The sequence below is a fragment of the Dendrobates tinctorius genome, unplaced genomic scaffold (assembly GCF_039654945.1).
Source record: "Dendrobates tinctorius isolate UK_male_01 unplaced genomic scaffold, ASM3965494v1 ptg000054l, whole genome shotgun sequence".
In the NCBI taxonomy this organism is placed as follows: Eukaryota; Metazoa; Chordata; class Amphibia; order Anura; family Dendrobatidae; genus Dendrobates; species Dendrobates tinctorius.
The window spans coordinates 18408891-18425440 of NW_027361722.1; the positions used below are offsets into that span (position 1 = coordinate 18408891).

General features: G+C 42.4%; 1 protein-coding gene across 1 annotated transcript in view; it reads left to right on the forward strand.

Moving 5' to 3' along the window:
• LOC141091557 (uncharacterized) overlaps positions 1 to 16550 on the forward strand; it is a 129476-nt gene that overhangs the window by 20023 nt on the left and 92903 nt on the right. The window contains exon 7 of the mRNA XM_073577222.1: positions 202 to 372. Within this exon, the coding sequence (XP_073433323.1) occupies positions 202 to 372 (171 nt within the window). The remainder of the gene's footprint in view (positions 1 to 201; positions 373 to 16550) is intronic.

Consider the following 16550-nt stretch of genomic DNA (forward strand, 5'->3'; position numbering starts at 1 on the left):
TGGCAGATACAGTGAGATATATATACATATTATTTCACCTTTTTTAGGTGGGGGACAGGTTGTATTTTTGCAGCTATGACTATTACATATGTCACTGAGCTGAAATTGTTAGTTCATTATTTTCCTTCACTTAATGTCTTATCTGAGATCAGATTTTAGGTTACGTCTGACGATAGTATCTCCCACTGCTATCATTCATAGGAACGTCGAACCCCTCAAATGTTTTCATCGTAGATTTTTCGACCACAAAGCCCCCAATGAACATAAGTCAAGAGACCAACGTGTCGGACAGCTGTGGACCTCTCCGGAGCTGGAGTCACCCCGGTTATATCGGTCTAATGTCTATAATGTCTGTAGTGCTATTGTCTGGTTAATATTGTGACTTGGAAGCCTCGCTCCTTTATCTTTCTTATCTCTCGAGTGTTACATCATTCTATATAGAAGGTGGTAATAATAATAATGTTATGTCTATGTCCAATAATAATAAAAATATAATAAATATATGAGTAACGAATGTTCCTGTGACCAAGTGATGGTGTTTACCCCTCGTGGTGGCAATAAGAATTTCAGCCTTGATCAGATTTAGAGGTGCTCAGAGAGGGCAGTTTGCCAATGCTGGGAACCTCTCCTCCCTAAGGGTATGTGCACACACTGCGGTTTTTGCTGCGGTTCCGCTGCGGTTTTGGCCCTGCGGAACCGCAGCAGTTCCGCAGACATGGTACTTTACCATGTAACCCTATGGGTTTTCAAAACCGCAGTGCTCACGCTGCTGTGTTTTCCGCGTGGTTTTGCTGCGGGTTTTTTTCCGCAGCATGTCAATTATTTCTGCGGATTCTGCTGCGGTTTCACACCTTTAACATAGTAGAGGTGTGAAACCGCAGGGCAAAACCGCAGGAAAACCGCAGGTCACTTTACCTGCGGTTTTACCTGCGTTTCCGCGCGGAAAAAAACGCAGCGGAATCCGCAGCGTGTGCACATACCCTAAGTCGCATTTTACAGTCTCTTTGCTTCTCTGCACATTTAACTTTGATGTGGTCTTTGGTCATAAATCAGCTGAGAGGAAGTCAGGAAAAAAATGAAAAAAGTTACAAACTCCCCATCATGGTGGGGACTGATGGATTCTCTGTTAACTCATTATGAGACTTGCATTTATTACTGACAAAACTTTGTGTCCTGCTGCCCTAGGCAGTAAGCCTAAATACACCCCCATTATAAGACCATTTGCAACCAGTTGGTCAGTGTTATTATAATAATGTAAAATATCAACTCTATTAGAAATGATCATCAATTGTTATCAGTTCTTTGGAAAACGCAAGAAACTTTTCTCATCGGTGGCAGAAATTCTTGGGTTGTACTGTAAAATCGCATCGGATTTCATACCGGCAAATCCAGGTACTTGACCATGTTTATTACATACAGTAACATGACCAAGGCTAGAGGATAGAGTTAGTAGTTAATCAAACCTTATTGTATATGGAACGCTGGTGGACGTAAAGCATGGGCTGGGCTTACCCAGGAGGGATGTAGCTAAGTGACTAATCAGGTATCCGCTAGAGCCTCTGATGGTGAGGATAGACTTGGCCACCGGTAGTCACCAGGTACCACTCTAAGGCAATCCCCGGGTCTGCAGCAACTGACTGGAAGGTCAGAGGCATGGTATGAGGTACAGAAGGGCAAAACAGAGGTGTTGTGATGGGGTTTTTGTGACAGAGAGGACCCAGTAGACCACGCCGTCTGATTTCTCTTACTCTGAATAGAAGCACTTTTCCTTCATCTTAAACGATGCAGGTTTCTTCTAGCAGTGCAGGGGTTAATCTGCTTAGTTGAGAGATCCTGCATTAAGGCTCTCAGCTGTTTACTTTTAGCAGGCATTGCCAGAGTTAGCTTCATGCTGCATGGTTCAGGAGTTGGTGGTGTGTTATTTGAGTAGGCGTTTGGTGGATTTATCTGAAACTGTTGCTAGGTTTTGGGTGTGTGCTATTCCTCTCCTTCTACTTTGATTTTTCTCCATCCTCCACTCCCCAGTGTTTTCCTGTGTTGTTTGTGTGACTACAGTATATTTGTATGATTGGTATTTTCCTTTATTCCTGTATGTATTCCCTTGTTAGTCTGGTTGGTGTAGTGCCATACTCTACTACTCTCCACTTCCTGGAGGGAAGAGACTGAGGGCAGATTTAGGAGTTCAGCAAGGTACGTGGCCCCGGCGTCTTCACCATTAGAAGTAATCCAGATAACAGGGAAACCTACGGCGCCCATAGCATTAGGGATAGGGAACGAGCCCCTGACCCCGGGATGCCCAACAATAGAGTCGTGACTTGCGTAGCAAGGATGTCGGGGCAGGCAGCAAAGGATCAGCAAACGTAGCCGATGTCAGGAGTGGAAAGATCAGACAGGACGAATAAACTAGTCTGTTCGGTAACAGGAAGTGGAATACTGAGGAAAGCATGAACGCAACCCAACAGGGTAGGAATTGAAGAATGATGGCGAGTGGTAAGAGGAGCTGCCTGAAAAAGCCCTGCTAGCACGAGATAGGCCGGGGAGGGTAATCTCTGCAGGACCCAGCAGGGTTAAATTCCAGCAGAGACCGGGCACACCTCTAAAGCTAACTGAATGGCATACGCAGTAGTGCTGCAAAAAGCAGACCCATCATAGTGACTTGACACTGGGAGAAGTCGCACGGTAAGTAGAGGGGCGTTAAAAAGGCATGCGAGTTACCGCCATGACAGTATAATTATGTTTTACATCCTTGAAGCCTAACACAGATATGTCATATATGCAGTATGTGGATAGCACATGCTACGTTAATCTCTAGCCGGCAGACTGGCAGCAGCATTCTATGGAATGAGGAATTTTGCATTTGCGTTTTAGCTGGCCGACATTCATATCTGAACCTATTTTGCTAGTCATCAGCCAAAATCCGCCCGGTCACTCACATAAGTTCTCTTATTGCAAGATCACAATTCCTGGTCACAGTACAATACTGAAGTGGCAAGTGCCTAGTCTATCATGGCAGTCTGCCATTTTCTACTCTCAGTTTCTGCAAAATCTTGACTTTTCTGAGACTGCACTGTGATAGTGGTGCTGCATGTTTCCTCCATCCTTCTCTCTTTTTGCAGTCTGAGAAGAAACCCTTTTGTCTTCACCAGAAAATATGATGAATTTTATGGAGAGACCATCTCGGGGCAGAGGTGGGGGCTGAAAAAAAAAAAATCCAACAACAGCCTGGTGCCGCCACTGAATTCTGCCGCCCTAGGCAGTAGACTCCAGTGCCTAGTAGCAAATACTGTATGTTGCAAGGTACACAAAGCCTCGTTACTGACAAATCTTTTTTTTTCCAAACAATTGGATGTCTTGCAATATACCTTTCAGAAGATGTGAAATAGGATGCGAGGGGCAGGGCGGCAAGGCTACAAAAAAATATTCCTAAAGTTCTGGGTGGACATCAGTCGTTTGTAAGAGAAACTACCTACAAATGGAAAACATTAGGACTAAAAAAAGAGCCTTGTAACAGCAAAAACTCTACTGAAGATTCTACACAATGCAAAACCTGTGTTCATGTATTCACTATCTCAAAAATACTGAATAAGGATGGTGTTTATGGAAGACATATTTAAAGGGTTTGTCCAGGCTTGGGATAAAAGTCTGAAGGGATTTTGTGTGACTACAGACTTGTGAATCCTTACACCACGCACACTGCATGTTGTGCGGATTCTCCACCGCCGACGCTGAGAATGGACGTTCATGTAACTGCATCTATGTGATTTGCATACTTCTGGCCACATTCTGATTAGTTGTGTTCAGCCTCACTCAATTCACTTTCATTGAGCGTCTAGTTGGCACATGACCGCATACATGCAAATTGCATACTTGCATTCACGTGACCATCTCTTTCCGGCATCAACTTCTGAGATTCCTCACAATGCACACGCTGTAAGGAAAAAAAAAGTCAACAGTCATGTAGTGAGAGACTGCAAACTTTGGTTTCAAGCATGGGCAATCCCTTTAAGAGAGCCAAAAATACTGAGGTGTCTCATGTGGAACTAATTGTACCGCAATGCTTCAAAGGAAAGTGTGCTATGAACAGATGAGACCTCAACTCAATTGCAAAGAAGGAACATTATGATTTAACTAGATGGTGGCCAGATTCTAACGCATCGGGTATTTTAGAATGTGGCCAGCGGGGGTTATACTCACCTTCCGACAGCCCCCGATCTCCTCTCCACGCTCCCAGCATCTTCTGGTCCTAGTAATGCTTAGCGCGAAGGACCTGAGATGATGTCACTCTCGCGAGAGCGCGATATCATCAGTGGTCTTTCACGCAAAGCATTACTGGGACCTGAAGATGCCGGGCTCGTTGTGAGAGAAGGGAAAGAGTCCCGGGGCCGTCGGAAGGTGAGTATATCACTATTTTTTATTTTATTTCTATTTTTTACAGGTTTATGGTACTCAGGGCCTGGAGGAGAGTCTCCTGTCCTCTGGACCCTGGGTACCATCCACACATTGAGCGCTGCACCGGTCATCTCCCGGCTGCGTCGCCGCTGACCTCCGTGCGGCAGGAGATGATCTGCGGCAACCGTCAGGAGATCAGCGGCTAGCGCCGCAGATCTTCCAACGGTAGCGGTGGCGTGGTCGTTCGAATTCCACGCCAATTCGCGGCCGGAATGCGCCTGTCGCTGATTGGTCGCAGCCAGCCGGGCGCGGCCAATCAGCGACGCGGCATTTCCGCCACAGACAGACAGAATTAGACGATTATATAGTAGATGCTTTGCAGGGTTATACTCTGGTTGGCTGTAAGAATATTTTTTCATTTTGGGTTAAGGGGCCCACATTGCTTTAAGGATTGCAAGACCCTCTAAATTTTATAGGCTGTAGTGACCATTTGTGTTAAAATGGTTCTCAATCAGGGATTGAGGAAGGGTGCAGTCTCTCTCAGGCAAAACTAACAGGTCAAGAAAATTCTTATCCTCTCTTGCTGACAACTTTATCTTCCAAAAGGTAGGGGAGAAAACAAGGGGATCTGCTACCTTGGATCTAATCCTTATAAACAGGGAGGAAATGGTTGAGGAGGTAAAAGTGGCTGGGACCCTAGGAGGTAGCGACCATGCTATTATAGAATTTTGGATAACTAGAGGAGGAAGACCTGTGAAGACTCAGACGTCAAGGTTAGATTTCAGAAAGGCAGATTTTAAGGGATTCAGAAAGAGAATTGGAGGGATCCAATGGCTGGATATCCTTAAAGACAAAAATGTCCAGGAAGGATGGGAAATCTTGAAAAATGAAATTCTCAAAGCACAATTGTTAACAATTCCGAAAAGAGGGAATAATAGGAAGCATTTAAGGAAGCCAGGATGGATGAACACAGAACTTAAGCACATGCTAAAAAGGAAGAAAAAAATGTTTATAAAATGGAAAGCGGGAGGCATATCTAAAGAAGAATATAATGCTGTCTGCAGAACCTGCAGGGCACAAATCAGATTATCTAAAGCTGACAATGAATTGAGGCTTGCAAGAGATGTCAAAAGCAATAATAAAGGATTTTGGGGATATGTCAAAAGTAAAAGAAAAGTCAAAGATGCTATAGGATTTTTACAGGATGAAAATGATGAAATGGTAAGACAGGATGTTGAAAGGCCGAACTTTTAAATTCCTATTTTGCATCTGTTTTCTCTCAGAAAGGAAATGTAACATCAACTGTTCTTCACTGTCCTATTAAGGGAATAGAAGAATCCAGGATATCTATAAACAGAAAGATAGTGAGGAAACACTTAGCTAACCTAAATGAATTCAAGTCTCCAGGTCCAGATGAATTACACCCCAGAGTACTGAAGGAGATAGCAGAAGAAATTTTTGAACCCCTCTCCATAATCTTTGAAAATTCTTGGAGAACAGGAGAAGTCCCAGAAGACTGGAGAAGAGCAAATGTTGTTCCTATCTTCCAAAAGGGGAAGAAAGTGGACCCAGGCAACTATAGACCGGTGAGTCTGACTTCTATACCAGGAAAGATCTTTGAACAAATTATTAAACAACATGTATGTCAGTACCTGGATAAGAATGAAGTGATTAAACAGAGTCAGCATGGGTTTGTAACTAATAAGTCATGTCAGACTAACTTAATTTCCTTCTATGACGGAATCACTGATTGGGTGGATCAAGGAAATGCTGTAGATATAGTATATCTTGACTTCAGCAAAGCATTTGACAAAGTATCTCATACAATCCTTATTGAAAAAATGACTAACTATGGAATGGACAAGGCAACAATTAGGTGGATTCATAACTGGCTTAGTGATCAGACCCAAAAAGTGGTCGTAAATGGCTGCACATCCAGTTGGAAGAATGTCTCAAGTGGGGTACCACAGGGCTCTGTCCTGGGCCCTGTATTGTTCAACATCTTTATCAACGATTTAGATGAAGGAATTGAGGGTAAACTGATTAAATTTGCTGATGACACAAAGCTAGAAGGGATCGCTAATACTAGAGAAGAGAGAGAGGATTCAAAAAGATATAAATAAACTGGAGAAGTGGGCAGCAACTAACAGAATGGTTTTTAACAGGGAAAAATGCAAAGTACTACATCTGGGCAATAAAAATGAAAAAAGCATATACAGAATGGGAGGAATAGGCCTAAGCAACAGCACATGTGAAAAAGATTTGGGCATACTAATAGATCACAGACTGAATATGAGTCAACAGTGTGATGCAGCAGCAAAAAAGGCAAATGCAATTCTAGGATGTATTAACAGAAGCATACAGTCTAGATCACGTGAAGTCATTATTTCCCTCTACTCCTCTTTGGTCAGACCTCATCTGGAATATTGTGTCCAGTTTTGGACACCACAATTTAAAAAAGACATCAGCAAACTGGAGCAAGTTCAGAAAAGAGCAACCAGAATGGTGACCGGTCTGCAAACCCTGTCTTATGAGGAAAGGTTGCAGGATTTGGGATTGTTTAGTTTGCAAAAGAGAAGACTGAGAGGAGACTTAATAGCTGTCTACAAATATCTAAAGGGCTGTCACATTGTAGAAGGATCAACTTTATTCTCATTTGCGCAAGAAATGACTAGAAGCAATGGGATGAAACTGAATGAGAGGAGACACAGATTAGATATTAGAAAAAACTTTTTGACAGTTAGAGTGATCAATGAGTGGAACAGGCTGCCACGAGAGGTGGTGAGTTCTCCTTCAATGGAAGTCTTCAAACAGAGGCCGGACAGACATCTGTCTGGGATGATTTAGTGAATCCTGCATTGAGCAGGGGGTTGGACCAGATGGCCCAGGAGGTCCCTTCCAACTCTACTATTCTATGATTCTATGATTCTATGATATGCAGGTTTAGTTCAAAAACATTAATCACGGGGAGGCAGTACGCTTGAGAGTTACACAGTAGTACATAAGGCAAAAACTTAAGGGTTTCAACAGTCTCACAAGAGGCAACAAGATGATTCGACCAGACATTAACGAATTAAACTTGCAACAGTGCTTGCCTCTACCTTTCACTGGGTCATCTCTCTCTGGCAACGTTGAAGTGCAGCAGCTATTGTTTGTAAATTTGAATTCCTTTGTGGTCCACTTATCATAGTTACTTACTTCATTTTAAAAAGGCACCAGTTTACGGGCCTAAGAAATAAGTTTTTCTGCTCCCTACTACAGGTGGGTTGCTCTGATGCCTCAGTGTGAAGAGGCAAGCCACACCTGAACAGGCTATGACATTGATACCTGACCATGAGTAACTATGAGATGTAGGCCAGAAGAGTATGAAAGGTACAAGAAAAGCATTTGTCAAATGGGGGAAGAATAACAGCTCAGAAGAGAAAAGGAGATTTTTTTCTTATTTGTTGCTTTGTTTAAGACTATAACCACCAAGTTTGTTACATCTTGTAATAATGTGTAACTCCCAAGCTTGTAGCTTATTGCCTCTTGTAATACAGTGTAACCGCTGAGCTGATTGCCAAATGTAATAATGTGTAACCGCCTATCTCCTTACTTCTTGTAATGCTGTGTAAACACCAAGCTCATTACTTCTTGTAATACTGTGTAACCACCAAGCTTGTTTCCTCTTGGAATACTGTGTAAAAAAAACAAGCTCATTGACTCGTAACATTGTGCAACCACCAAGCTCATTTCCTCTTTGTGTGGAAAACTGTTATTGAACTGTCTCCTGCGTAGACTTGCATACTTTCAACCATCGTCAAGCGTGCAATTGCTCACCTTCCAACCCTCAATCATGTCTTATACTGTGCATCACTTATAAGTAGTGTTGAGCATTCCGATACCGCAAGTATCGGGTATCGGCCGATACTTGCTGTATCGGAATTCCGATACCGACTTCCGATATTTTTTCAATATCGGAATTCGGCATCGGAATCGGAAGTTCAGTTGATTGACAGCCTGACGTCATCATGATGCGCGGTGTGTGCGCATCATGATGCGCCGTCATTTCGGGCCTTCCGGGGGTCTCTGCCGGCCTGCCGGGGGGCTGTGCCGGCCTGCCGGGGGGCTGTGTGGACTGCCCGGGGTCTGTACCGGCCTGCCGGGGGGCTGTGCCGGCCTGCCGGTGGTCTGTGCACCCTGTGGGGGTCTGTACCGGCCTGCCGGGGGGCTGTGCCGGCCTGCCGGTGGTCTGTGCACCCTGTGGGGGTCTGTACCGGCCTGCCGGGGGGCTGTGCCGGCCTGCCGGTGGTCTGTGCACCCTGTGGGGGTCTGTACCGGCCTGCCGGGGGGCTGTGCCGGCCTGCCGGGGGGCTGTGCTGATGTCCGGGGGTCTGTGCAAGCATCGTCCGATGGGACTACAAGTCCCATCTAGCCATGCCTGCTACCATGACAGTGATTGACACATTAGCCAATGATGGGACAGTAGTAGTCCCATCATCCGGCTAATGTGTTAAATGTTAAAAAAAAAAATACTACATACATACTACATGCTACATACATACTACATATATACTACATACATGCTACATACATGCTACATACATGCTGCATGCTACATACATACTACATACATACTACATACATACTACATGCATGCTACATGCATGCTACATACATACATGCATGCTACATACATACTACATGCATGCTACATACATACTACATGCATGCTACATACATACTACATGCTACATACATACCACATACATACTACATACATACTACATACTACATATATACTACATGCATGCTACATACATACTACATGCTACATACATACCACATACATGCTACATACATACTACATATATACTACATACATACTACATACATACTACATGCATACTACATGCATACTACATACATACTACATGCATGCTACATACATACTACATGCATGCTACATACATACTACATGCATGCTACATACATACTACATGCTACATACATACTACATACATACTACATACTACATATATACTACATGCATGCTACATACATACTACATGCTACATACATACTACATGCTACATACATACCACATACATGCTACATACATACTACATATATACTACATACATACTACATACATACTACATGCATACTACATGCATGCTACATACATACTACATGCTACATACATACCACATACATACTACATACATACTACATACATACTACATGCTACATACATACTACATATATACTACATGCATGCTACATACATACTACATATATACTACATGCATGCTACATACATACTGCATGCTACATGCATGCTACATACATACTACATACATACTACATGCTACATACATACCACATATATACTACATACATACAATACATTCATACAATACATACATAGACATACAGTACATATAACATAGAGTAACATACTTACCAATACTTGTCACATTGTTCCCCGAAGCCATTGTCTTTTCCGGAATAAATATTAACATAACAAACCACAAAAATACTCACCCACGATCCGAAGCAGTCCACCAGTGTGTCCCACGACGATCTTGGGTAGAGAACTGCAGCATCAGATGATGCTGCCGTTCTCTACGGGCTGCAGGAATCCAATGACGGAAGGTAGGTATCCTTCCGCACTGTATTCCTCCGCCACTTAAAAAAAAAAAAGTCCCTAGTCTCACTTTATGCCATTGCTGTGTGGGAATTTCCCACACAGCAATGGCATAAAGTGAGACTAGGGACTTTTTTTTTTTTTAAGTGGCGGAGGAATACAGTGCGGAAGGATACCTACCTTCCGTCATTGGAGTCCTGCAGCCCGTAGAGAACGGCAGCATCAGCTGATGCTGCAGTTCTCTACCCAAGATCGTCGTGGGACACACTCGTGGACTGCTTCGGATCGTGGGTGAGTATTTTTGTGGTTTGTTATGTTAATATTTATTCCGGAAAAGACAATGGCTTCGGGGAACAATGTGACAAGTATTGGTAAGTATGTTACTCTATGTTATATGTACTGTATGTCTATGTATGTATTGTATGAATGTATTGTATGTATGTAGTATATATGTGGTATGTATGTAGCATGTAGTATGTATGTAGTATGTATGTAGCATGCATGTAGCATGCAGTATGTATGTAGCATGCATGTAGTATATATGTAGTATGTATGTAGCATGCATGTAGTATATATGTATGAATGTATGTAGCATGTAGTATGTATGTAGTATGTATGTGGTATGTATGTAGCATGTAGTATGTATGTAGTATGTATGTAGCATGCATGTAGTATGTATGTAGTATGTATGTAGTATATATGTAGTATGTATGTAGCATGTAGTATGTATGTAGCATGCATGTAGTATATATGTAGTATATATGTAGCATGTAGCATGTATGTAGTATGTATGTGGTATGTATGTAGCATGTAGTATGTATGTAGCATGCATGTAGTATATATGTAGTATGTATGTAGCATGTAGTATGTATGTAGTATGTATGTAGTATATATGTAGTATGTATGTAGCATGTAGTATGTATGTAGCATGCATGTAGTATATATGTAGTATATATGTAGCATGTAGCATGTATGTAGTATGTATGTGGTATGTATGTAGCATGTAGTATGTATGTAGCATGCATGTAGTATATACGTAGTATGTATGTAGCATGTAGTATGTATGTAGCATGCATGTAGTATATATGTAGTATGTATGTAGCATGTAGTATGTATGTAGCATGCATGTAGTATATATGTAGTATGTATGTAGCATGTAGTATGTATGTAGCATGCATGTAGTATATATGTAGTATATATGTAGCATGTAGCATGTATGTAGTATGTATGTGGTATGTATGTAGCATGTAGTATGTATGTAGCATGCATGTAGTATATACGTAGTATGTATGTAGCATGTAGTATGTATGTAGCATGCATGTAGTATATATGTAGTATGTATGTAGCATGTAGTATGTATGTAGCATGCATGTAGTATATATGTAGTATGTATGTAGCATGTAGTATGTATGTAGCATGCATGTAGTATATATGTAGTATGTAGCATGTAGTATGTATGTAGCATGCATGTAGTATATATGTAGTATGTAGCATGTAGTATGTTTGTAGCATGCATGTAGCATGTACTATGTATGTAGCATGCATGTAGTATATATGTGTTATGTATGTAGCATGTAGCATGCATGTAGCATGCATGTAGTATGTATGTAGTATGTATGTAGTATATATGTGGTATGTATGTAGCATGTAGTATGTATGTAGCATGTAGTATGTATGTAGCATGTAGTATGTATGTAGCATGTAGTATATATGTAGTATGTATGTAGTATATATGTAGTATGTATGTTGCATGTAGTATTTATGTAGTATGAATGTAGCATGTATGTAGCATGTATGTAGTATGTAGTATGAATGTAGCATGTATGTAGTATGCATGTTGTATGTATGTAGCATGTAATTTTTTTTTTATTTTTTTTTACATTCAACACATTAGCCGGATGATAGGACTATTACTGTCCCATCATTGGCTAATGTGTCAATCACTGTCATGGTAGCAGGCATCGCCCGATGGGACTTGTAGTCCCATCGGACGATGCCTGCACAGACCCCCGAAGCCTGCACAGACCACCGGCAGGCCGGCACAGCCCCCCGGAGCCTGCACAGACCACCGGCAGGCCGGCACAGCCCCCCGGCAGGCCGGCACAGCCCCCCGGAGCCTGCACAGCCCCCCGGCAGGCCGGCACAGCCCCCCGGCAGGCCGGCACAGACCACCGGAGCCTGCACAGACCCCCTGGCAGGCCGGCACAGCCCCCCGAAAGGCCCGTACAGACCCCAGAGAGGCTGTACAAGGGCAGGAAAGGGTTTTTCTTATTCCGATACCGGAAGTCCCATAGACTTGAATGGGACTTCCGGTATCGGAATCGGCGATACCGATACTTTTTTTAAAGATCGGCCGATACCATCCGATACGATACTTTGAAGTATCGGACGGTATCGCTCAACTCTACTTATAAGTCATAGCCACTTCCATGATATACCTAAGTGAGGGGTTATGTCACTCTGAGTGAGGAGGTAAGAAGAATTGGAATGTTTTAGAAGACCACACATAAAAGTGTCACAGGGTTACATGTAAAATGTTAGCGGGAAAATTGTGGGATGTTAGAAGATCATATTCAAGATGTTGGAATGTAAGAAGATCACAAGGATGTGTTGTAGAGACACTTAGAAGATGACATAATTCTCCTAATTTCTCTTCCATGCACTTTGCAGACAGATTACTGTATTTGCTATGAATGTTTATACATGTAATAGAAGAGAACAAGTGAGACAAATAGACAGTATAAATACCAATCATTTTGAACACACAGACAGACATCCAAGAAAAACATCAAGTATTAGAGACTGGCTCAAACTATAACAAGGAAGACTCAATGGGAGTGCAGAAATTTCCTGTAAAAGGGGTGAAAATGAGTATTCCACCTTATTATAAAAATGAAAGTGACCTCCTGGTCTGAAGGCCCAGCATTTCCTGTGCTGGAATGGTTCAGAGTTAGCACTGCTCCTTTTACCACTTTGTTGTCCATCTTGGATGCAGCAGGACAAGAACAAGAATCTCAGCAGAGGAAGCAGAGTGAGCTATATAGAGTTACCTAATAGGGTGATTATTTATGGCAAATGTATAGTCACTTTTCAGTTCCTGGGTGGAGGATCTCTTTAATGACTGTCAGCACCTGAACCGCACTGTTTTATTATGTAGTGACCAGGACTGAGATATCCTTTACTGATTACTATTGACCAGGTTGCAGTGGAAATACCACTTGATTAGCTAAAGTGCCTTAATTCTATGCAAATGTCACTATTATGCTGTAATATACAGCACTCTATGATATAATATGCTATATACCCTCTTTCAAAAGGAAGAACACTGACATTTAGTTTTGGAGGTTGCCATCCCATAAGTAGATGTCACTCATATAATGAGCCTCGCCACATGACATAGAAGAGCTTTCTCCAAAAGGAAAAGACCTCCATCATAAAGCTGCTGTTTATAAGTTCTTACAGACTAGGATGCTAGTTGGCTGGATGACAAACCTTTGGTGTAGGTACTGCGATGGGGGCACATCTCACCCCTTCATATGCATAGCTCTACCTTGCATATTGGAAGTTTGCAGCTGTCTATTCCTGTGAACTATTAAAAAAAAATGTGTCATGTTGGTGTTGATATATGAAGAATGTGTTAATTGTACAGATTGGCACCTTTGTAAAATTGCGTGAATTTGTAAAGGTACTTACGGTAATACAAATTGTTTTGATGTTTACTTAAGACATACAGTTAGTGAGAAGGAAATAAACTTTTGATTACTAAGGAGGGAAGGTAAAATACATACACATAGATTCAGAAAGTCTACTCTTGGAAACATTTTGTGTTGTGAACTCATTTTCTGGTCTGCCTCTGGTGTCTTGTGAGGGAGCTGGTTGTGCTGACAGAGGAGTTGTGAGTTCTCTTTCCGGGCTCCCTCTGGTGGTGGCAGGAGGTAATGAAGCTGATCTAATTAACAGAGACCAGCCACCTGATAATGAGGAAGAGGAGTGGACATCTAGATTCTCAGACTGGATTTAAGACAGCCGACTCCCTATTCCCATGCTGGTGATTTTTTCCTGCCTCCTGAGGTCTTAGTCTCCAGCTCAGTTCCTGCCTCCTCAAGCTAGGTTGTATTTGCTAATGTTCACATTTGATTTGGTTTGGTCTATTCAGTTTTTTTGTGTGGTAAGCCAGCCCCGGCTGGGGCTGTGCTGAATTTCCACTCTTATGTCACTGTATTTGCCAGTTTGCTTTTTGTCCCTTATTAGATTGGCCTCTTTTTGCTCTGTTCTCAGAATATGCCAGAGTGCTGATATAGTGGGAGAGGTCTAGTGACTTCAGGGTTTTTTTTGCTATCAGAAGTGTTGGACATTTTTGCAGGGTTTTTTGGCGTGATTGCAGACAGTATCTTTCCTTTCCTGTCCTTTCTAGTTAGTGTGGGCCCCATCATTTGCTCAGCCTATTTTCCTACCTGTGTTCGTGTTTTCATCTTGTCTCACCGTCAATACATGTGTGGGGGCTGTCTATTCCTTTGGGGTCTGCTCTGGGGCAGTTTTAGATTTCCCCTTTTCTTGCTTTAGGCTTATTTGGTCCTCCGGCTGTGACGAGGTGTCTAGAATCATCGTAGGTATGCTCCACGGCTGCTGTTAGTTGTGTGGTTAGGATCAGGGATCTGCAATCCTCGTAGTTACCAACCTCTCTGGTTTTCTGTGACTTAGCTTGGTCTTGTTTTCCTCCTTGATGATCCATTCATAACAGAATTACCAGCCATACCGCAGATTCTAGAGTACTCAAAAGCAGGAAAAAATTGTTTAAAAAAAAGTGTCAGAATTTTTTTTTTTATATGTATTTTTTCCTCTTTTTCTCTGGGGCCGTAGGAGGATTTTTTCTCCAATGGAGATTAAGCAATTGTCTGATCGTGTGGAGCAGCGTGCTGCTGAAGTGCGAGGAAATCACTCAGTCACATGCTGTTGAACCAAAGATCCCTACTCCTGATGTGTTTTCTGGGGATCGGTCTAAATTTTTGAATTTTAAGAATAATTGTAAATTATTTCTGGCCTTGAAGCCTAACTCATAGGGGAGCTCTGTGCAGCAGGTTAAAATTGTCATCTCCTTGCTGCACGGCGATCCCCAGGATTGGGCTTTTTCTCTGACACCTGAAAATCCTATTCTGACTTATGTGGATGCATTTTTTCAAGCCTTGGGGTTGTTGTATGATGAACCTAATGCTAATGATCAAGCTGAGAAAACCCTGTTGGCATTGAACCAGGGTCAGGATTCTGCAGAGGTATACTGTCAGAAATTCCGAAAGTGGGTGGTCCTTACTACATGGAATGATGGTGCCTTAGCAGCTCTCTTTCGGAAGGGTTTATCAGAAACTGTAAAAGATGTTATGGTGGGATTTCCTGTTCCCTCTGGTCTTGACGATTCTATGTCATTAGCCTTTCAAGTTGATCGGCGTTTACGTGAATGTAAAACTACACGAGAGGCGTTGCCACCTTTTGAACAAACGTCTGAACCTATGCAATGTGATAGAGTTTTGTCTAGGGCGCAGCATCAGGAGTTTAGAAGGCGTAATAAGCTGTGTTTTTTCTGTGGAGATGCCTCTCATACTATTTCTGTCTGCCCTAAGCGAGAGAAACGATTTGCACACACATTTGCTGTGGGCAGTGTACAACCTAACTTTCTTTTGGCAATTACTCTGATCTGCTCCTTATCCATATTTTCCGCTAACGCTTTTGTGGATTCAGGAGCAGCGTTGAATCTGATGGATTTGGATTTTGCTAAACGTTGTGGTTTTTCTATGCCACCTCTGAGGACGCCTATTCCTTTGAGGGGTATTGATGCTACTCCTTTGGCGGAGAATAAACCTCAGTTTTGGACCCAGGTGATAATGCGAGTTGCCCCAGTCCACCAAGAAAATTGTAAATTTTTGGTGCTGCACAATTTGCATGATACTATTGTTCTGGGTTTTCCCTGGTTGCAAACTCATAATCCAGTTTTGGATTGGAAATCTGTGTCTGTGGTGAGTTGGGGTTGTCAGTGTGTTCTCAGGGACACTCCTGTTTTCTCCACCTCTCCTCAGTCTCATGATATTCCTGATTATTTGGCCGATTTTTCTGATGTATTTAGTGAGAGTAAGTCTGCGTCTTTGCCTCCTCATAGGAGTTATGACTATGCAATTGAGTTGATGCCTGGGTGTAAATTTCCCAAGGGTCAGCTTTTCAACTTATCAGTACCCGAACATGATGCTATGCGATCCTATATTAAGGAGTCATTGGAGAAGGGTCATATTAGACCATCCTCTTCACCCTTAGGTGCTGGGGGTTTTTTTGTGGCCAAGAAAGATGGTTCATTTAGACCTTGTATTGACTATCGTTCTCTTAACAAGATGACGGTTAAATTTCAGTACCCGTTACTAGAGTTGAGCGACTTTTGGTTTTTTAGGGTCGAGTTTCGTTTCGTGAAACCCGACTTTTCCAAAAGTTGGGTCGAGCAAGATCGGCCGACTATAGGGAAAAGTCGGGGTCGTCCCGAAACACGAAACCC